The sequence below is a fragment of the Tyto alba genome, unplaced genomic scaffold (genome assembly GCF_018691265.1).
Source record: "Tyto alba isolate M040663 unplaced genomic scaffold, T.alba_DEE_v4.0 Super-Scaffold_13, whole genome shotgun sequence".
In the NCBI taxonomy this organism is placed as follows: domain Eukaryota; kingdom Metazoa; phylum Chordata; class Aves; order Strigiformes; family Tytonidae; genus Tyto; species Tyto alba.
The window spans coordinates 6,674,467-6,696,672 of record NW_024881275.1 but is presented as its reverse complement, the minus strand read 5'-3'; the positions used below and the strand labels follow the sequence as shown (position 1 = coordinate 6,696,672).

The following is a 22,206-nucleotide window of genomic DNA, read 5'->3' as shown; positions in this document are numbered from 1 at the left end:
TCATATGGAGCCACCCAAAGAGTTAGATTCTATCTAGAAGTAGCTGTCTACGGAGGTTTACAATGGCTTTATCTAGATCTGCATATTTCTAGTACTGCTGAATGTACAACGTAAGTACTTTATAGCCTGTATTGCAAAACTAATGTGTTCTGTTATCACCTCTCCCTGAAGACAGAAACCATAAAAAAAAATTCTAATGGAGTAAAAATCTGCCTTTGGTAGTTTAGTGTTGTTCAACTTTCTTTGTCACCTGGCCCATGAATCTCATGAGGGAATAGTACATAAAATCTGTGCCTGAGCAGTATAACTAACTGAGGGCCAGTGCTGGAGCCTTTGGATGCTTGGGAAGCCGAAGCACACAAACCTGATGTTGTGAGATTCATTACAGTGCCTAGTATTCATAAGAAAGGAAAACAATAAAGCACTAACATAAAGAAAATTTAGTGTAGAACAGTAAAACACCAACATAAAGAACATTTAATGTAAGCTGAGAATTCTTTCTTAGCTTATGACTCAGGCAACAATATCTACCTGCTGTAGAAGACCTTTTAATTTGTTTAGTTTTTGACTCTCAGAACATTTGACAAAGAGAGTAAAACTCACGATCCATAGTTTACGTGCAGGAGAAGAGTAATGCCAGTTCAGTGAGAAAATGGCTTTGGTGATAAGGCCAACATAAAAAGTGTCCTGCTCTCTGCAGTACTTGACATTTCTTGCAGCCACCATATCCAGCCCAACCCTCCTGCTCTTAGACCAGTCCTCGTATTTAAGGCTACAAGCACGATGATGTTCATGACATGATTGAATAGCTTTTACAGCTGGTGGTTGTGAAATACTGCAGTGAACTCTAGTTCTGAGCTTTAGCTGCGAGACAGCTCTGTCTTGCTAGTGTAGAGGGAAAATGGTGTAGTTCTGAATTAAATAATAGCAAAGAAAATATACCAAAACCTTGTAAGGTATCTAACGAGCAGATTGAATCTAATTCCACTGCTTTTTCAAAGCCAAAAGTACCTAGTTATTATGAACAGTTTATTTAATGACAATCCCAGGAGGCCTTTAAGTCTAATAAGAATAAAACACTACCACACTCGGTGAAGAAAAAAGGTCCATTGAGGTAGAGGTCAGCTATTTTCATATTGATATATTAACATGCTTTCGCGTAGCCAAAGCTATACTGTTTGTACAGTGAGCCCACTAGCTGTTTTGCACTGCTAGTGGGCATTCCTGGATATAAATGATTTTGTCTTGTTGCCAATTAACATCCTTAGGGGCATCGTCTCAGGACATTAGGCTATTGATGCAAATCCTTCCCACTGTAAGATTAACCTTATTATTTAGAACAGATGTAGGATATTGGAATGGGCTGATATATTTTTATTTTGTCCAAAGATTTATTTTTTCCCTTGATCTGTTCTGCATTGCTCAAATACATGAAACAGCAATTAAAGCTGGCACTACATAAAGCTGCAGATGAGAGTACAGGGGCATGCAAACAGAGGAATATATTCCATGAACTATGTATGTCCATTGTAAATATAAGTGCATTTCAATCATCATCATTTTAGAAGAAAACTCCAATGTAACTTGGACCCAGAATCATGGGATTCAGTTGCCACAAGCAGGACTGACACTGACACAACACCAGTCTTATGTCACTTGAAAGTTTACATTTTACCATGAGGTTTCACAAATTAAATTTTCCTGTCAGTTTGGGAAACAACACTCTATAACATCAGAAATGAACAGTCTTACACCTATCTCATGTCTGACAAAAATCATTAAAAAGACGTTGTTCCTTATGTTAGCCAGACACCAGTTAAAATATATAAACTTTCCTTTGAGAAGAAATTGGAACATACTTGGTTGAAGAAATATGATTCCTCCTATCCTTATGAATTTCCTTATTCTGGAGGTGGGGGAAAATAGGAAGGAGTGGTGCTGTGGCACAGGGTGGGGTGGAGTTGTCATACTTGAGAAGGAGACACTGTTTAGAGTAACAGCAGGAGGCTAGAGGGGATAGTGCATATGAGGAGGTGGGATCCAGACCTTGTATCCAATGGGCTGCTGCTATATCACAAGACAGTCACAGGAAAAATGGTAGAACAGCCCTTTTTTTTTTTCAGTTGTGTTACTGTATTCAGTAAATAAGAGATTTCTCATTGCTTTCTTACTCCAGTATCAATCAAATACTGTATTTCAAATGTTGATCTCTGCATGTGCACAAGTATTTGTACCAAGCTTCAGACAAAACTTTCCCATCTGCCACTGAAGCCGTCAGCGATTCCCCTTCCCCAACTACTCCTGTCACACCAGGAAGCATTTGAACAGGAACCTCCTCACTTTTAAGAGCAGAAAGCTAATGAACTTTTGCTTCAGAGGCGCAATGCTAAGCAGCACCAGACAAGCATCTGGTCCAGATGCGTGGTGTGATGAACTCTTTAAAGATTTTACACTGGCTCTGACTCTTTTACATTGGCAAAAATACCATAATGCTGTAAAACACAGGGAAATCCTGGTATCTGATGTAAGGTATGTAGTTATTTATCTGGAGTATCTCGAAGTCTGATAGAGGTACGTACTTAGGATGCAAGCAGACTATCAGAATAATATTATTGAATTATTGAGCATCTTTGCAAGCCAGGGGTGGGCTCCAGGACTGTCTGCACAACAGTGCAAAAGGAGAAGAGACGTGATAGGGTCAAACACAGCTGAAGAGATGCTGCATGTTTCCAACCTGGATTACATGGCACTTGCTATTCTTCACATGCAGTAAATAGCTGCTGTTACTGCATTTTTATTTGCATCCTTATTGTCTGGAAACCATGCTGTGAGGTGGATCATTCTTGTCCCCTGGGGCTGCCCATCTCGTGATGTCTCTCCCAATCAAGGGGCCCATACCTGCAGCCTGGGCAGCCGACCAGAGCCTTGAGTTCACTTAGGTAAAGCTGAGCATGCCAAGCAGAAACTGCCCAGCCCTCAGTGGTTCCTCTCACTGACAGCAGCTACAATGAGCAACCACTGCAGTGCCTGCCCAGGCAAAGAGACTGAACACAAAAGAGCCTTTGGCTAGCAGAGAAGAATAAAGTAAAATGTTTTTTCCTCCTACTCATTTTTGTCTTCACTCAGAACTGTTTCAGACAACTTAAACTGGACTTGTATATGTCTAGTTTTCTTTATCTACTAAGTTTGAAAAGAACTGTATGCAATCTTATTAAAGATGGATTATATGAGGCGAAACAACCTAAATCGGCTATCCTGATGGCATGGAAACTGTGCAGGGCCTTCCTGCACTCAGAAATGGAAGGTTTCAGCAACTCCAACCAGGAATGGTAAAATAGATGTAAAGAAGTAAGCCAAGCCGATGATATCTATTTGGATCCGAGATCCACTCAGCCAGTCTTATTGTGCAGGGTAACTATATAACCATGATAATGTACAGTAACCTTCAATGAAAGAGGCATATATTTAATCTCTTTACAGGTTTGAGAGCCAGAAGTTTGATTTTCTTCTTTTCTTTTTCCTTCCTAACTAATTTTCACAGATAATGTGGCTTCTATAAAGTGCTCTCTGGCACACACTAGCTGGCAAGTGTAAGGGTAAGGGAAACATCATGCAATTTTAAGTTTACTGTTGAATTTAGTGGAGTGCTTTGGGGAAAAAGACTAAATGCTAACTTACATGCACTGAATTTCATAAAATTTATCTGAATTTCATAAGAGTAAAGGAAACCTGAATTTTTGGTCCTCTTTAAACTTGTCTCACTGATTTTTCTAATGCTTTTCAATTTACTATTTTCAAGAATATTGCTAAGGGAAATGACTACAGTCTACATGTAGGAGTTGTCTTGGCAGGCAATATAAAGATCTATTTTATGTAATTATAAGACTGGAAAAAGCAAAAACATTGTCTCTGGAAAACTACTTTAATATTTTTCCTCTTTGTAAGAAGATTTGCATTTGCTCAATAATCTAAAATGTCCTGAACTCCTGTAAAATGACTATTAGGGGAATACTGAATATAATTTTACCTACGTCTATTGTAAAAACTTGCAGTGACTTCTATAAAGTGATAGGAGAAATTTGAAAAAATACAGATTTCTTCATACTATGTTTGGTCATTCTTTTTTGGCTCCTCTCACACTGGGTCTCACTGGGAGCTGAATATGCCGTAGGCTAGCATAAGTTATAGAAGTCCTAATGTTCTTCTAATTTATGATTGTTGTCATGGGCTGTCAGGCCAAGATCTCCAGAGCACAATGAATCCCACTTCTCAGCTTGATGTTATCACTGATAATACAACACCAGCAGTATTAGGAGAAAAAAGCAGGTATTTCTTAACACTGTGCAAGTTTGAATGTATAATTCAGGTGTTACCTACCTTCCAAATTCAGAGCTACCACTGCTGTATCATCCTCTAATCCTTCAATCACCTCGCACTTATATCTCCCATAATCCTCCAGTATTATATTTGTGATTATAAGAGAGGCATCATTTTCACTGCTTTCCCTCAGAAACACTCTGCCCTGGTAGTTTCCGTAGCTCTTTCTGTGGTGTCCCATTGCAACAAAGACGTCCACTTCTTTGAGGTAATCTGAGGTGAGCTTGGTCCACTTGACCCGGATTTTGTGGGTTCCTGAGCCAGCTGTTGATGTGTGTTCATGGTAAAATTTACATGGCAGTGTGACATTGCCACCCCGGTGTGAGAAGATTTTAGCTTGCTCTGCTACCACAAGTAGACGGGGTCCGTTTTCTGTTAGGATTCAAGGAGAAAAACAAAATCAAGAATTAGTCTGCAATCTACCTTTTACAGAATGAATATGATCAATACCATAACAACCATCAGCTATATAATACATTGGGTCTGCAGGATCATTTCCCTGCAATCATTTTGTACCTATGCAGTCATAGGGTGTATAAACCAGTTATATATAATTATTTACTTAGCTGCAAGTATGTCTGTGATTGTACACTCCCAGGCAGGCAGAGAGGCAAACTGGTTCACAGCATTACCCCCTCATATAGGCAGAGGCTATCCTATATACTCCATAGTCATGAAGATGGAGTTGTATAAATATAGTTACAGAGTTGTGTAGCTGGTGGATGAATGCCATCATCCATAAAAGGCTCCACACAACATCCAGTATTTCATTGTGGGTTGTTCAAGAGCTGTCTATCAATGCTACACTTTTTTTCATAATTAAATTTTTATGTATGGACTCAGCTTATTCAGGCAGCAGCACACAAAACCCCTCATGATCTGGGATGCAATGAATCACAAAACAGAAAAACCATTACTGTATCAAATAGCACTATTTATATTGACAAGAAAAGTGTCAGCATAATTCTAAAATGTCTCATTTTCTATTTGTATCTTATACTAAATTTTGAGTTTGAGTTTCTCTTCTGACACACTTCCACCAAAGCAAGGAAGTCCAATTTATATTCAAATGTAAAATCTGTTCCTCTGCTGCCCACTTTTCTCATCATCCCAGTCTGTTTTTTCCTCATCTGTTTTCCTCATTTCCTCCAAACTCATCACTATTTTATCCTTTCTATTTTGATCTCACTTTTCACACAAATCCGTATTTAACTGGCTGGCTCCTCTCCTCCTCACCCTCACCCCAGACTCCCTGCTCTCTTTTCTACCCAGTAGGTCACTACAGCTCATATTCCTCTGTTAAAACATTATGTTTAGGACCATCAGCTTGAGCAGGTACTCACTTCCAACCTTAAGTCTCTGGGGCTTCTTTGACAGGCTGTGCTGCCTTGGGAAAAGCCCAGAAAACACAGATTGCAGTCAGCAGATGCATTCAAAAGTGAGAATATTTCCTTCTTTCAGTACCCCTTGCCACCCCTTTCATGCACAGTTTGCAGAATTGATTCAGCAAGCTCTGCACTTCTGTAGATATTGCCATCCTCCATCACTGAGACACCGACCAAAACTAGCAATGAATCACCAGTGCTCTGCTTGCAGGGAAAGAATTACCGACCTCACTCTACATAACAGATTGCGAAGAAAGACTTTGTAATTCCCTATGTGTGTTCAGCAAGTCAATGTAACAGACTAGAAATGTGATTCCTGACTCTAAGGCCTGGCCTGGCTCTCTCTAACTTCAGCAAAAGCCATGGCTAAGTTCCCAGGTGTGGAGGCTGCTGAGAGACTGACTCTATGAAGGCTAGCAGCAATTTTCTTCTGGCATCCGTGAGGATGAATCTGGACTAATAGGACAAAACCACAGAAATGCGTGCAAAATATCATCAGATAGAGAGAGTTGTGGATGAGTGAAGGAGTAGGAAGGACTGGGATGGAGATGGGCTGACAGACAAGGTTTCAGTGACGAGCCCAGCAGGGAGTATCCCACCTGGCCAGCTGTCTGCTCACAGCACTGCAAAAGGCCGTGGTGTGTTCACAGTCATGGAGGGTGTGGGGAGATGTTAGGATCTGTAGCCCATAAATGTCTCCAGACAGTCCTAGGCTTCTCAGTCTTGTTGACAGGTTTGCTGGCTAAATGATATATTCACCTAAACTCCAGTTTCAACTTGACTTCACTAACTTTCCATGCTGGCTACACTAGGCAGCAAAAGAAACCCCAGGGTATGCAGCATTTTATGATTATGCAAACACGTTCTGGGGTGGTAATTGCAAAGATAAGATTTCTCAGTGCAAATGTGCATCTGCTTAAGAAAAACAGGTATCCCAAATGTGTAGTTATTTGTCAGGAGATGCTGTGTCGAGAGCATTGTTATTACCTGCACAGGACAGACTAGCCGAGGCACCAGCTTCCTCAAGAATTAATACGTTTGAGCACTGTAAGTTGTTTTACCAGGATGAGAGACCTTTCTCCTAGTGAAAAATCATTACTGCAGAGCAGATCACTTGTAGCCCCATATAACTGGTTTTCTTTTTCAATGCCTTTCTTTCCAGAGGTGAGCAGAGGCTTGGGGCTGCTCTGATAACCCACCTTCCCCCTTTCAGAGGAGAGCATCCAAGGAGAGAGGTGATCTGAGGCAAGGCACCATCGAAAGTGTTGCTAACACTGTTTCCACAGTATGAGGAGAAGGAAGAAAATGAAGGCAGCCAGAATGGTTTGTCTGTGAATTCCCCTGTTTCCTTCAGGGACAAAGACGTTCCACAGACTTCTGTCCACCTTGGGAGGAGAAATGTTATGCTTTGGGGTGGTTATTACCAAGAAATCTGAATCAGAGCTCAACTATGTTGGGTCTTTAAAATTGAAATAGCCAAGTTAATAAATATTAGCAGAAAGGACTGGGACACAAGGGAGAGTCTGACTCAGGCTGCTAATGCGCTCTCTTTCTAACAACGGCTAGTCTGTGCCAGGAAGGCCTGGAGACTTGCCCAGAGCACTGTCACCTCTGACTCCAGAGTTAGCATCCTAATGCGGTGGTGTACCTCTCTCCTGGCTGCTTCCCACCTCCTCTGGCCCTCTGCAGCAGCCATTAACTGAGTTTATATCTAGGTAAGTGTAAAGAACAGAAGGGATGGAAACCTGGTTAAGGAAAGAAAAGCGTGCCTTTTCTGAGCCTGGAACATCTCCTGTGGCCTTGGAGGTTCAAAGGCAGATGCAACGCTTGAAATGTGCCTCCACCCTCAAGTCTTTTAAAAGCCAATTATTTTTTACAGAAAAGGGATAATGTGCCCTTCTCTCTGGCAAGACAGCAGGGCAGAAAATTATGTTGCTGCTGTTCCCAGACATAGGAGGGCAGGAAGGAAGAATTTCTGGCTTTCGAGGAAAAGCAGATGTCAGACTGGGGGATGCTGCATAGTTTCTTTTTGGGCTAGAAGACATGCAGAAGACATGCAGGCAGCAGGGATTCAGGATTTAAAATGAGATGATTAGGTTTTGGCAAGAGGCCAAGAGGTCTTTATTATCCAGTAGCCAGTGCGAATGAGGGCCAAATTCACCTCACTGCGTATTTTTGGGAGTGTGGCAAAATGAATGCTTTTGGTCTTTCTGAAGTTGACAGAGCAGGAGTAAAAAAGAAAACAAAAAAAAAAAAAAAAAACAAAACCAAAACAAACAAAACCAGAACAAACAAAAAAAATGCCCAAACACAGAGCAAACCAGGATCCCTTTATTTACAATATGTTTAGCACCCTGGATGCAGTATTCTAACTTACTGTTGTGAAAGTCAACTTAAATGAGGAATGAATCCTGCTTCCTGGGTTACCCTAATACAACAAGCAATGATCTGTTGTGAAACTGTTCTGATCAAGGAAAGTGGAGTAAACGTTGTTTTAAAGGCTTGTCAGAGTGGCTCCCTGGCTGCTTTCCTCATAGGATTTCTGACAAGATTGCTGCTTCTGAATAAAATTATTTGTATCTAAATGGCAGGAATATCTAAAAGATTAGTGCAAGAAGGAAAAAGATGTGACATGTGAGTGTTATCACAGAGTCCAGCTTGTTACTCGAAGAAGACAATACTTCTTTTTCCCCAGAACTTCGGAAGTATCATCAGAGAATTTGTAAGGTGAATGGTGAAACAACTGTAAACTCTGCAAAGCCCAGATAACCCCCTGCTGAACACTTGTCTGGAACAGGACAGTTTGGATCCTTGCTGGAGACAAGACAGACCCCATGTATGGCCACTCAGGAGCCTCAGATGGTGGACTAATGGTGAGGAATGTGCTCGGCAACCTCCAGCTGTTCTGTTGGGAGCAAAGATGGCAACAGCCTGGTTATTGGCTCTGGTCTCAGCTCCAAGATCAGAAATGGAATGAGAAAGGTTTGTTTGGTGGGGTTTTCACCCTCCCAGGCATATTTTGCCTTGTAAAACAGGCAGCAGCTCAGCTGTTAGTACAGAACCAGGCACCACTGGTGACTAATATGCCATATTTTTTTCCACTCCTGCTTCCCAACTGTCAATTCTGACAGGCTGTGGCCTTTTGTTAATCTTCTCGGTGCAATTAGATGGATGACAACGGCAACATAATGCAAAAACAGCTAAGCTATTTAAAAATCAGTTTGTCTAAGTTGTAGAAGCCATCCAGCTGCATGGGATAACACACATCTCTGGGAGCTGCTTTTCCAAGCTGTAGGGAAAGACTGCCTGCCACAAATGAAAACTCAGAAACTTGCTATTTGGGTCAGCTTTGCTGTATCTCAACGGTATCAAAACAAGCAGGGATATACTGCAGGCAAAAGGGTATCTTGCTACCTTAAATAATAAGGCAGGGGCAGCAGCATGCTATCTGCCTCTGTTTTATTCTCCACCTCTCTTTTTCCCTTGCCTGAATGCTATTCGATTAGCACTGATGTTCTGGTTGTCATTACTTTGGACACAATTAACCTTGAATTCAGTGTGATTCCCACTTCAAGGACAGTAAGTGGACATGCTTTCATGCTGCTAGATCTCTCAATTCAGTCTCACCTGCTGGCTTATTGGTTTAGTTCCAATTTTTACTTCTGGACATATATTCAGATTTGTTCATCTTTTTAGGGTGTTTTTTGTTTGTTTCTTTTTTTGTTTGTTTGTTTTGTGGGTTTGTTTTTGTTTGAGGTATGGGGCTTTCTTTTTCTTTGTTTTTTTGTTTGCTGGCTGTTTTTTTTGTTTTGTTTTGTTTTGATTTTTTCTCTCTTAACTGGTTCCTGCACTCAAGAGTAATGGCAAGCCAGGTTTTGAAGACCAGGAACATAGTGTGGGGCAGAGAGGATGAGTCACGACACGACCTTTGGCAAACAGATTTATCCACTTTATTCATCAGAACTGTCCAGAAGCTTACACTGGCCTGTTTACAAAACTTGATTATTCCCACATTTTAATGGACTTACAGAGCAACAGTGGAGAAAAAAAATGTGCATTTTTAGAGGGAAAAAAAATCATAAATCAGGGATCACATCATAGATGTGTTTTGTCAGATAAACTCATGTATTGCCTAAATGTTCCACATTGTTAGCAAGTCACCAGGTTAATAACACGGTGTGCCACCCTACTTTATATAAACAGAGTTGTTTCTTGCTTTCCTGTAGTGTTACCAGGGACTTGAGCTCTCATACTAAAATATCCTCAGTCTTTCTATAGCAGTGGCATGTTTTGTTATCCTACCATGCTTACTTAAAACTCAAAAATAATTTCCGTGATAACAATATTAGTCCCAATCATTAATGTAATTTTGTTTATGTCACAAGAAAGAAAACACGAGCATCAAACTCCTGTGTTTCTGCCTCTAAACCAACAGGATAAAATTACTTTTATTTTCTGTCACATTACATCTAAGCTTTGATATAAAATTGATAAGAGAGATGCTAGACAAATCTTAGTTTAAAAGTTTGGGTACATGGCTCCAAATATTAGTACAGCTAAAAATAACCATTTTATAAATGGCAGAGAAGAAATCTGCCTCTTCATCATAAAGGTGACAAGAGTGAGGTAAAACATTTTTTCAGCTGATCCCATCTATTTAACCTGAGTAACACATTGGTGGGCAATTGTTAAAGGGACCATATTAACTCAAGGTAGGTCTCTGGGAGACCTAACAGCACATAAAACCATCAGGAAAATAACGACCTTCACCTCTTCTAAAATATTGCCACCTTTTGCCTTAAATAAACGTTGAGTACTTAAGTTTACTTCAGTATAGATAAAGAAATTGCATGAAGATCGGGCCTCATAGAGCAGAATAGAACAGAAATCATGAAAATGTCTCTGCACCTCTTCTGCACAGAAGGAAATCTTCATGGGTGGCATTGAGACTGTCTGACAAAACCAAAATATCACACAAAACTGGTGAGGAGATTTTCCAGTTCTTTAATTACCTTTAAATGCTCTATAAATGCAATTAGACTGATGTAGCAAGTAAAGGCAAATTACTAATTTAAATTTATGCTTAATGTGAATTCTTTTGCCTCTGTAATAATTTTTTACAACCCAAACATACTGATACCTATCACTTAAGGTCTATTCCAGAATATGCAGTCCTGAATCTCTTTAATGAAACCTACATGTCAGCTGGAGTTGAGGTTGCTCTTTGTTGACATTTCTATTGCATGCTGCTGCAACAAGCCATGCTCTGAAGAGGAAAGCAAGTTGTATTGATGTAAAAGAAGCAGTGCAATTTCAAGAAGAGACTGCAAAATGGAACATCTAAATTGACCTGAATGGCAACAAAACTGGTAAGAAATTTTAAGCAGAAAAGGTAAATGCAAGAAAATGGAAAAAAAATAACAGGTAATGTTACTAAAAATGGAAAAATGCAGAAAGGTGGACAGAAGGAAGAAAGTCAAAAAGAAAGTAGAAAAGTACGAAACTCGGGAAGGTAAAAATTAGTGTAAAAGATCAAATCAGTAGTACATCTAATCTCTTATCATGTTTTTAGCTAGTCCATCAAGTCTATGCAGCTTCTTTCTCTCTGTTGGTCCTGGCTTGTTTTGAAGAAAAGGAAGAGGACTGTAAATAAAACTCATTATAATGCAGAAAAGTTGGGCAAAGTTTTCTTCTGATTTCGTTACTGATTAATTGATTAATTGATTTCAATTTCTTTCTTTCTTTTTTTTTTTTTTTTCAGTAGGGCAATATTAGAAAGTTTCCTGCTCATTCCATGTTGATATATTTCTTGCTACATATAAATAAAACTGCAGAGATCTTGATAGGCAAATGGATGTGTTCTTGTATCTGAAAGGTAAAGAAATACTGTATAATACAAATTCACTTATACCCAAGGAAAAGCTAAAAAGTTAAAGGTTGATACTTCACAAGCCAAACTTTGTATTCTCTTCACTGGCCTTTCTTGTCTATTTCTAAAACCTGAAGAAACTGGAGGCATATGTTAAAGGCTCCTGTCACCTTTAAGTAATTAACTTAGCAATTACTGTAATGGCTTAGTCAACTGTTTATTTTGCAGAATAGCTACACACAGAAGAATGCTCTTATCTCTGAAGGGTACTCTGCCTCTTTGAATAATTGGTCAGTGAGTAGCACTATGAATAGATTAGAGAGATATTCAAAGCTGAGCACTGAAAAGAACCATCTTCTCCCATTGGTCACAGAGTACTTTGCAGATCTTGACTTCAGAGAAAAAGATGAATATTTAATTTCATCCATACGTTTAGAATAGTATTGTTTTCTTGTTGTGGACACTTATGTGACTAGGGTATACTTTTGTCCCATTTTCACATTCACCAGATTATTTCATTTAGGGTTATGATTTTTTTCTGAAGAGTGAAACAGGAATACCCTAAGGCACACACAGTTTACTGGAGTGGGGTTGTGAAGGGCACAACACATCTTACATAAATACAGTTCTGTCATTTGCTTTTATCCACAAAAGTTAAACTGGAATGACTTTTGTATGCAGTTACACTACCAGAGAGAAAGGTGATATGGTCAAACAGTCTGTGTTAATAGAGCAGCCCCACCAAAACCATGAAATCCACCACAGGCTTCAGGAAAGGAAATAAAGTCACAGAAGAGATAAAATGCAGCTTTAGATATTTTATAAATTTTGTTCATACATATTAGAGTAAAACAAAAGAATAAAATATTTAAATAAAATAAGTGAGCCAGAGGAAAGAAGCAGAAAGGAATACTGATAAAGGTAGGGAGGTAAAACTGTCTGTCAGATGAGAAATTTGACTCAGGTCCAGTTTCACTGTATTAACCAATAAGGGGAGTACCAGGAACTAGAGCTGACCCTGACAGAAGGAACCAAGATATTTTTGAAGCCAGTGACTCATTTCTAAGAAAAAATGAAAAATTTAAGAATATGTCTATTCCTATTGCAATATTAAAGAGGTTGGCAAGTGTTTAGTAAAGCTAAAGAAATCCACAGTTTCAAGAGAGTAGACATTTGAAAGACAGAGCTCTGTGTTCATAAAAGCAATAACCTGTCAGTATAATCAGAGAAAAATACAATTTATGAAATACTGTTAATTCTGTTTAGCAAATGCTGAGTCTGCAAGAGATGGCAGGAGTTTTTCTACAAATGGAGGGGCAGCAAAGTCAGGTAACTAGATCTTCTGGTTCCTGACACAGAGTTGTTAGGGGAGTCAGAAGCATGCTGAAATAGTGGTCAGACTGTAATACAGTATTAATAGGCAGCTGCTCTTTAGGAAGGCCAAATGAAAGATGATGAGGTGGCACTGTATTGGTGCTTTAGCAGGTTGTGAAGAAATAAGAAATGATAGTGAGGATGAAATGGAGCACGTATCAAAAGCATGTCAGGAAGGACTGTAAAAGATCTTACTGTAGCAGTAAAAAAAAGTCTTTTAAACTGTCACAGGTTCATTTTGTAGTCATGGAGTCACTACACAGATGAAGGTGGAAAGCAATAGAGGAATTACCCAAGTGCTATATTAACAAATTCTCTCTTTTTAATAGTATTGATTTTGATGTTCTGAAAGTATGATGTTGTTTAAAGTACATGAGTACATTGACATGAAATGAAAGCATAAAGATGAAAGCTGAACTCAGAAAATATAGCCTGTTCAAGGAAAAGGGTAGAAAACCTCACAGCCTGAAAAACTGGCATTACCACTGACATTTGGTTTGGCAAACTGATGGCAGAGAGATATTAGCTCATCTATCACTTTAAGAATGGTACCATGATTTTCTGGACAACAGCAAAGTAAAATATATGTGTAAGGAAAGTAATTTAACGATTAACAGGCTGATTAGTCTGACCTCAACAGCAAACAGGAACTTAGAACAATTTCTGAAGAAAAAATGTTGAAGAACAGAAATAGAGTAAATCACTAGAAAATGGATTAAATGCAGTAGATACTTATCAAAGGGTGTCAGATTAATTTGATAACAACTATATAATAAAAATAAATTTATAAGGCCAGGGAAATGTGATGTATCAATTGCTTGGAGCTCAAGGAAGTGAGTGATATGGGAAAAATATTAAATTAGACAGGATGGGGAAAATAGGTGTTTTGGTAGAATCTTTGCTAAGTGTCTAAGAACTAGTTACAGAGACTGCAATTGGTTGGTCTGAAACATAAATTATTAGCCTAGAAAAAGGCCAGTGAAGTATCTTCAGTATAATTTTTGAGTGCCTTGAATATTTCCACTGATTTTACCTTATAAAGTAAATGTGACTGTTGAATTAATAAAATTTTCACATGGCATATTAAGCATAATTGAAGGGAGGAGAATGGATATTTAGAATGTTTGAGGAAAGAAGGTGGAAAAAGTAACTTTTATTACTGAATGCATAATCTAGATTTTTAAGACCTAGTATGAAAAATGATTGATATAAACCTTGTATGTGTTAATTGCAAGTGATAACAAGGGATAATGACTGATAAATATTGTCTGTCACAATAAACTATCAATCAGCACTGCAGCATGGCTGCAAGAGTACAAATTTGATCCAAGGTCTGAAAAATAAAGCCTTGTTAGCTGGAAAACAAAAATACTAATGCCAGCCTAAAATCTTATCTGCAATAAAATCCTGACTGAGTGTGTTCAAGAAGTATGAATTCAAACAAGAACCAGTGTAGAGGTCAACTTACTAACATTAGCAGTTAACTGGAGGTAATACACTTAGAGAAGAATTTGAAAAAAGTTTACTCAAATGATATCTGTAAGGATATGGTGTTAACTTATTAATGTTTTTAAGTGGACATCAAAGAAGAAAAAATATTATTTGAAGCTAAGGAACAACACTAGGAGAAGCATAAGGCCACACAATGGCTGTGAATAAACATGGAGGATTAAAAGAGTGTTTTTCATATCACAGAAAATAGGGTCCAAAAGTACCTTGCAGTAATGAGATTTGAAACTCAGCTTTTTCTTCAATGAAAGTAAACCTGCAGGAGCTTACATGATCTAAGGAAAGCTGCATAGAAGGCAGTTTAGTTTACTGCCTCAGGAGATCCTTTTCAGCTCTGTCTACTTGACCACAGAACATCTATCTGAACCTTTTGTAATTCCAAGGCATTCCAAAGGTTCAATCCAGGAGGAGTTTGCTACATATCTCTTGGATTTCAGCTGTGGAGAGGAATGCTACACTCTGTAATACAGTATAAATTGTATTTTATATAAAGCTATAACATGCATTCCACAGGCTTCCCTGATTTGCAGCTTGCTTCCAGGTGTAGATCACCACATGTGTTTAGGCAGAATGGAATCCCAAACCCGATGGGATTCCACAATGCAGAGAGGAATGAAAAAAAGTAATAGCAAAAATACCAAGTTCCAAGCAGTTATATTCATTTTGATTTGTGGTCTGTGTATTTCAGAGCCTTAATCAGCTGATATACAAAGTTCATGGTAGAGCTCAATTTTAAGCTTCATCCAGCTTTACTTGAAGGAATAAATTCTTAAGTTTCAGGTGAGTTTTTGTGGGTAGAGAGAATGGTCTATTTCGAAACTTTTATCAGCTCTGAACAATTTAGCACTTGCAGACTGCAAAGTACACATGCTGAAGGACTAGTAATAAACAACATGCATGACATAAACTACTCGAAACTGCTGACTAAGCAAGTTTATGATAGACATATTAAGGAAAAATAATTTTGATTTGTTTTAATTATTTCCACTAATTTAATCTCCTGAAAAGATTAATAAAATTCAGAGATAAGAAACTGCATTATACGAGGAAAGGCAAGCTATATGTTTATTAGACACTAGTGTAAAATTTGAAATTTACTCTGTGGAACAAATGCTCATCATCTCACTACAGTGTCTTCATTTTGATATAACATATTCATTTGACCTTCATCCTGTGACTTTCCTTAGAGTGAAACCAGTTATTTGTTATTCCTTACTTGACCTTGACAATCCTAGTGCCTATTCTAATAGGTACAGGGCACCTTTAACTTCTGTGACTTTCCTGTGAACTTCTAAATGTTCAGGCATTCCTAGTAACCTGCCCTAACTTGGTAATTCATATTTACACAAACACTCAAATAACGCAATTTGAGAGCTGTTGAGAGAAAGGAATCGTACTTTAAAGAGAGTGAGAACAATAATGCTGCATTTCTTAATTTTGCAAGGTTAATTTTAGCCAACCTCAGGAAACATATAAATGGAAGCAAGAAAACCCCTGTTAGTTCTGCCTGTCCTTACTGCATATATCCCCTGTTTTTTCTTATGCAAGATGACCCTCAACAACTGAAGCTGGGACTGAAAAAACAGCTGCATTGTACTGCAGACTCAAATCCTGCTACAGCTATAAACACTAGGATTCAAACATGAACCAAACAGGATTATGCCGAAAGCCTGTATAATACTTAGTGTGAATAAAAGGTATGAAGAAAGACACATTTCTTTTGGGGTAAGCTACTTTTTTTTTTTTTTTTTCTTGTTTAAATTGCCCAATTATGATCTCAGATGTGCTGAGCCTTTTTAAACAATAAACAGCAATAAATTTCTGTAATGTGAAGAATTATGTATGACAGTCTTCTTAAAATCAAATATATTCCACAATAAACTAAAGGTATTTCAATCCATTGTTGTTGCTTATTACTTTAGGATACATCCTTTTTTCTTTATTTAACATCATGCTGTACTTACCAATCTTTGCAAGGTTGTGACTAAGTGCTATTAAACGTACAAGTTTAATTTTTTTAACTTTCATTAGGAGTAATAATAATGCAACAGAATCAGAAAAGAAAATGTTTAGTCACTAGTAATAATAGTACTTAAAAACAGTGCAGCAAAATAAAAAATTAAGGATCATTAAACAAATTATTCTGTTTCCCTCATCAATCTGAAGAGACTGGTATTTTGTCAGGTATTTCCTTACCTTGAATGTGAATAATTCTTTCATGCTCCAGACTTGAGTTGTCAGGGTGAGGTTCAGCCCAGCAGACAGAAATCAGCACCAGAAAAAGTAGACTCTTCATCTTTATAGTCAAAAGAATCTTCTTCACTGTAAGGGCATCAGATACAAAGAAGGTCGTGAATTTTTGGAAACCTTGTGCACTGCAAAACTTGTTACAGCAATGATCTTATGAGGGATCTATAACATATTTAACCCACTTAGCTGAGAAAGTTACCAGAGCTACTGTTTTTTTTAGGCATGAAGACTGGACCATTTATCATGCACTTTCATTAAATGAAACTGGCAATTCATATTTAACTCTGCCTATGCAGAAATACAACATGACAAAATAAAAGCACACACACAAATATCCATAAACTACACTCCTTGGAAGACCATATGTAACCAATACCTGTGCTTCAAAAAACGTTCTAGTGTAGTTTTGTTTTTCCAGACCTACTCCAGATCTTGTCTGTAAATACAGTTTAAACAATCAAAGCTATTACTATATTTGTATCCACTGCATGATGCAATCTGCTGGTGATAGATTTTCAAAATGAAAATGATCTTCTAATAGGTTTTGGCATTTCAATCAAGACTGCAAGTTAACTTAGCAGCCAGGGTGGTAAGTTTGCCTGATCTAAGCAGTAAAGATGACAAAACATTTCCTAGGCTGACTAGAAAGATCTAGTTTATTTCAGATCCACTTACCATTTTAAAAGATGCCTAAATACAGAATGAAATGTTCAAAACCATGCACAAAGTAGGTTAGAGTTGTATATGCTACCACTGCAGTTGCCCTGATTGATTTTTCATTCATTTCCACCTAGAATGCTGACGCACTAACTTAGTGTGCCAGGTAGGGTCTCTGCAGTCAGCAGAGCTGAGCGCTGCAGGGAAAATCTCTGCCAGCCTCTGAGTAGTAATTAGGCAAATGAAGACCTGAAATAGAAAAGGAGGCATAAAACACAAGAGGTTTTATGTAGAGGGGTCAAGCTGCTGTGTTTTATAGCTATAATTTTTATGACCCTGATTTCTTGAAATAAAAGATAGTTATTTCCCAACTTCATCTTTCAAGAGACTAGGATTTTTTCCCCAATCATCAAACAGTGGCAGCATTCTTAATACGCTTTCTCCCTAATGCAGAGATACATTTATTTTTTTCCCTTTTCATCTATGAGAGATAGAAACATATCAAAGTTCCAGGGTACTGTCAGTCAGAACCTGGGTCAAGGTCCAAGCTTTGCAAAGAGTCCCTGTCCCCAAATAGACTCAAACACCTGTGTGTTTCAAATCTAGATCCAAATATTGTAATTGGAAATAACCTTTGTTACAGAATAAAATGCAGAAATGCTATTGCCATTTTTTTCATAACAGAACATGCACGTTACTTGCCTGCTCTTCCATTTCTTCAAAGCGAATTTGGGTGGGAGTTCAAAGCCAGTTCAGCATCCCTTACTCCTTACTGTGGAGTGTCTAGAGGTAGGACAAGCGCTCACTGCACACTATTTTCCAGGTGGTCTATGCTCAGTAACTCAAGACTCTCCAGCCACTCCCTCTTTCCTGGAAAGCTTGGCAGGCTGATGACCTCCATTCCAGAGAACAAGGACAGATGCAGCTCCCTCTAGAGCACATCAGCCCCAGACTGGGCTGACTGGAGGGTCACACAATTGCAGCCGGGTGTCCCTCCTTGCACGATGGGACCACCAGCCTGGATGCTTGAGAAAGCAGGGCACTCTCGCGCAAAATCACTCTGCTCTTGTCCTCACAAATCCCAGACCGGGCACCCAATGTATTTCCTCTAAGAGTGAGAAATGCTTCAGGTTTGGGGTTTGGGATTTTTTCAGTTGTTGACTAAAAACTGGCATTCATTTTTTTGCTGGTGGTGGAGATTGGTGCTGATTTAGAAACAGTCTGGTTAACAAAGAAGCTTTGATTTTGAAGGCAAAGTTTGTGTGGGTATTCCCACCTTCATCTGCAGCTTGGAGGTGTAAATGCTGGATGCAAAACCTCCTGGACTCAGTGAGTGGGGATAAAGGCCACAGGGCCTCAACAGACCTGCTCTGGGGTTGCCTTAGCTGCTCATTAACACTTTGCCTCTACCTCTTGCCAAAAACCTGCTCTTTTCCGTGGCACTAGTGATAAGAAATGGCCACATACTCAGATGGCAGGTAGTACTACTGTTTTGGGTGGCAGCATCCCCATTTCCACCAAACTCTGTGTGCACTGACACTGGGGCTATGTTGTGGAATAAAATTTACCTTCTGGCTCCATGGATGGTGAACTCCATGCATGCCCCCCTTCCTTGCCAAGGTCTCCTTAATATGATGGGGGAAAGTCCTCCATGTACATGGTGATTGTCAGAACAACTAATTTCAGGATTAGCCTTGTGCACTGACGGGGCAGGATACACATTTTAGAGATATTTGCCTGTACTTCCAGGTGATTATCATGTTACTCTATAGAATTTATGTGATAGCATCACACAAATATGAGAGGCAGGTCTACAATGACTTGGAGATCTGCTCTTCCCTTTCCTCAGTTTCCTGGATGCAGATGAACAATTTCATGTCACATGACACAGACATGGCACAAAAGCAACCTTATGGTTACAGATTGACATGTTTTTTGGAGGGATATACTCAAGATGGTGGTACTTTAGCTTTGTTAATAGGCAAAGTTCACAGCAGCTGGGTTTCTGGTGTTCCCTAACCACCCTGGGCTGAAAGGGCTGCCTAAAGCGTTCATTGTGTGTGCAAGAGCATACACACTAATAGCACATGTGTGCACATCTGTGTTCTCTTTGACTCTGGTAATGTTCATCTGCAATGCTAAGTTGTGTTTGTCAGACTGCACAAAACTAGCAAGAACTTAAAACCTGTTTCCTAGGGGAGCTAATGTCTGGTCAACGTTTAGAAAATGTATCCATCTCATATCTTTGCTTAGGTGACTGAGAGTAAAGCTTTAGCTGGGCAGAAGCACCGCATTGGGAGACATTTCAGTCCTCCATTTAAGTCTGAGCAGTTTTAAGGCTGCTCCCTCTTACTGCCGTGTACAGCAGCAGCTGGATGTCTATCCAAAGTTAGGAATACCCCAACCTCATACCACTCTCCTCCTGGGATTCCCCACGATGGGAGTTGCGGCATCGAGCCAGAACAGTGCAAAGCAGTGTTACCAGGCCAAGAATCTGACCCTTGGTGTTTTGTAGGTTATCCAAAAAGCAATTAGCCAGAGGAATTCACATCCTCAACGTTAGCCAAAGCAATAGAAGTCAGATTCCATTTCTGCAGCAGCCTAGAAAGACCTCAGGGGAGAAATGATAGGTGTGGATGTTTTCATATTAAAATTAATAAAATCCTGGCTGAGAGTAAGTGAATTTTCGGTAAGAAATGGTAATGATTAGTCATACTCAAGAAATTCACACTGGTTTCAATTACTGCAGTTCATGAATCTGCTATCTCCCTGGACAGGGTCACAAAGAAGTTGAAAAGTAGTTTTTAAAGGGAGACCTCAAGTCTTAGGGAAGTGGCCAACGTAACTACATATTCAGTCTTTAAATTCTCAAGAACTGTTCCTTCTTAGATACAGAAATTCTGATGTTAATCTCCATTTTGTCACACTTATCCAGCCATAATTAACTTAATACTGGCAAATCTAAAGGCTACAAAGCACCAATGCTTGTAATTTAATATAATATTCTGAAAATTAGCAGAATGCCTTCAAGTAATTCAACTGCATAAGTAACAAGCATTTCTCTGAAGAACAGAGTACTGAAAAATAATGTTACATACCAATCTCTATTTCTAATAAAATAACATATTTCTTCTTTTCTACTGCAACTACTTTCTAGCTGCAAAACAATGTCCTGGGCTGAGTGAGTGGTGGGGATTTTTGGTGTCATGGGAGGGTGCTATAGGGGTGGCCCCCTGGGAGAGCATCCACTGTGTGAGGACAAAGGTCCACCTAGCTCAATATTGTGTCTCTGACAGTAGTTAGAAGCCTTTGTTCACAGGAGTTAATTTTTGTCTGATATTAAGACATGATGATGTCCTATATCAAATGCTTGTTTTCCTGAGAAGAAAGGCCTATGGAAGCCTGAACTCACAATGGATCAAGAGCATATGGTAATACAACACCTTCTGTGATCCAGCTGCTGACACTGTCATCCTAGTAAGATAGGTGCTTGAACTAGATTTTACCTAATACATGCCAAAATCTGGCTGCTCTTGTGGAAGCATCCCTGCTGCTTTGGATCTTGCGGGACTGATTCCCTCACAGCTATCCAGGTATCCACACGACCCTCGGAGAAGAGGGCATTGCAACAAGATACTATGTGATCTTCTCATTTGTGTAACTTCATGGTGCAAAGGTTTAGGAGAAAAGAAGACCAAAAGCAGATACCTGTGGAACAAGATGAGATAGCAGTGCACATGTACAGAGAGAAAACCAAACTCTGAGGGCAGACACAAGGGACTTCATAAAAGGTTCTGTCTTTCTCTGGAGTTTCCTATATTTAATACAGTGAGACTCAACAAGTAAAGGTGGTAATCAATGATATCTAACACAGGTAACAGAATCAGTAAAATAAGTCTCAATAATTTAGGGTTGAAATAGCCCCTAAATCTGTGGACTATCATGCACAAAAGTACTGTATAGTATAAACTTCTATAGGCTCCCTCTCCATGGAGCTCGGTTTCATCCAAGAATTGGTGCTAAGCACTAGAGAAATACCTACTGATGAAACATAAATTAATGTATTTTCAGGGAGATGGTATCAGCTGCAGTAACTGAGAGTCTCTCAACCTTTGACACTGCTGATACACATTAGAATAGAATGAAGACCATTCTAGCAAGTACATACATACTCCCTTCAAAAGATTTTCTTAAAACTGGGAAATTGCAGTAGAATACGTCAATCTAGCTGATTAGACAGATTTCTGGTATCAAATGACTGGCCCAGGTCTCCTAAAGATCATATCTTATATATATGTATAAACACCTAGGTTTAAGCAACTGAGTCAAGCCATAAGGATGGAATTCAGCTCCAGGTTGTGGACACCTAAGTTATTGTGTCTGTATGTAAAATGTTTACATTCCATTTAAAAGTCCAAGCTATTGTTACAGTCAGTTTATGCCTAGCCAGTGTGGTCACTGGAAGGTAGATGTGTGTTTAGTTGACCTAGGACGCCTGTTGTCTATTCACTTTTGTCTTTGAATAACTTCCTCCATATGCAGTGTGACCTCTCTGGAGATGTGGGAATTGTGGGCTTGAATCTTGCATGCTGACATGGAGGGCACATCTCCCACGACCTCTTTGGCCAGTGGTCAACATGGGGCTGTTTTGCAAACAAGGTACAGATGCAAATTCGTTTAGTCAAGGATCAAAGGGCAGAGGTGCCTGAAGTGCAGATCTGACTCAGGGGCTTCTTACAAGTGGGGGATTCAGAGTCCCTCTTGTAATTAGCATTTCTTTTGGCT

At 39.1% G+C, this 22,206-nt stretch overlaps 1 protein-coding gene across 2 annotated transcripts in view; it reads right to left on the bottom strand.

Annotated features, from left to right (window-relative positions):
- Nucleotides 1-22,206, bottom strand: part of HAPLN1 (hyaluronan and proteoglycan link protein 1) — a 64,174-nt gene that overhangs the window by 13,812 nt on the left and 28,156 nt on the right. Inside the window, exons 1-3 of one of the 2 annotated variants that reach the window (XM_032995464.2) lie at nucleotides 17,440-17,575; nucleotides 16,711-16,836; nucleotides 4,378-4,749 (exon numbers count right to left, since the gene is read on the bottom strand). In XM_032995464.2, coding sequence (XP_032851355.1) covers nucleotides 4,378-4,749; nucleotides 16,711-16,810 — 472 coding nt within the window. In that variant the 5' untranslated portion in view covers nucleotides 16,811-16,836; nucleotides 17,440-17,575. Of the gene's footprint in view, nucleotides 1-4,377; nucleotides 4,750-16,710; nucleotides 16,837-17,439; nucleotides 17,576-22,206 lie in introns of those variants that run through there. The other variant, XM_042787862.1, reaches the window with a different exon arrangement.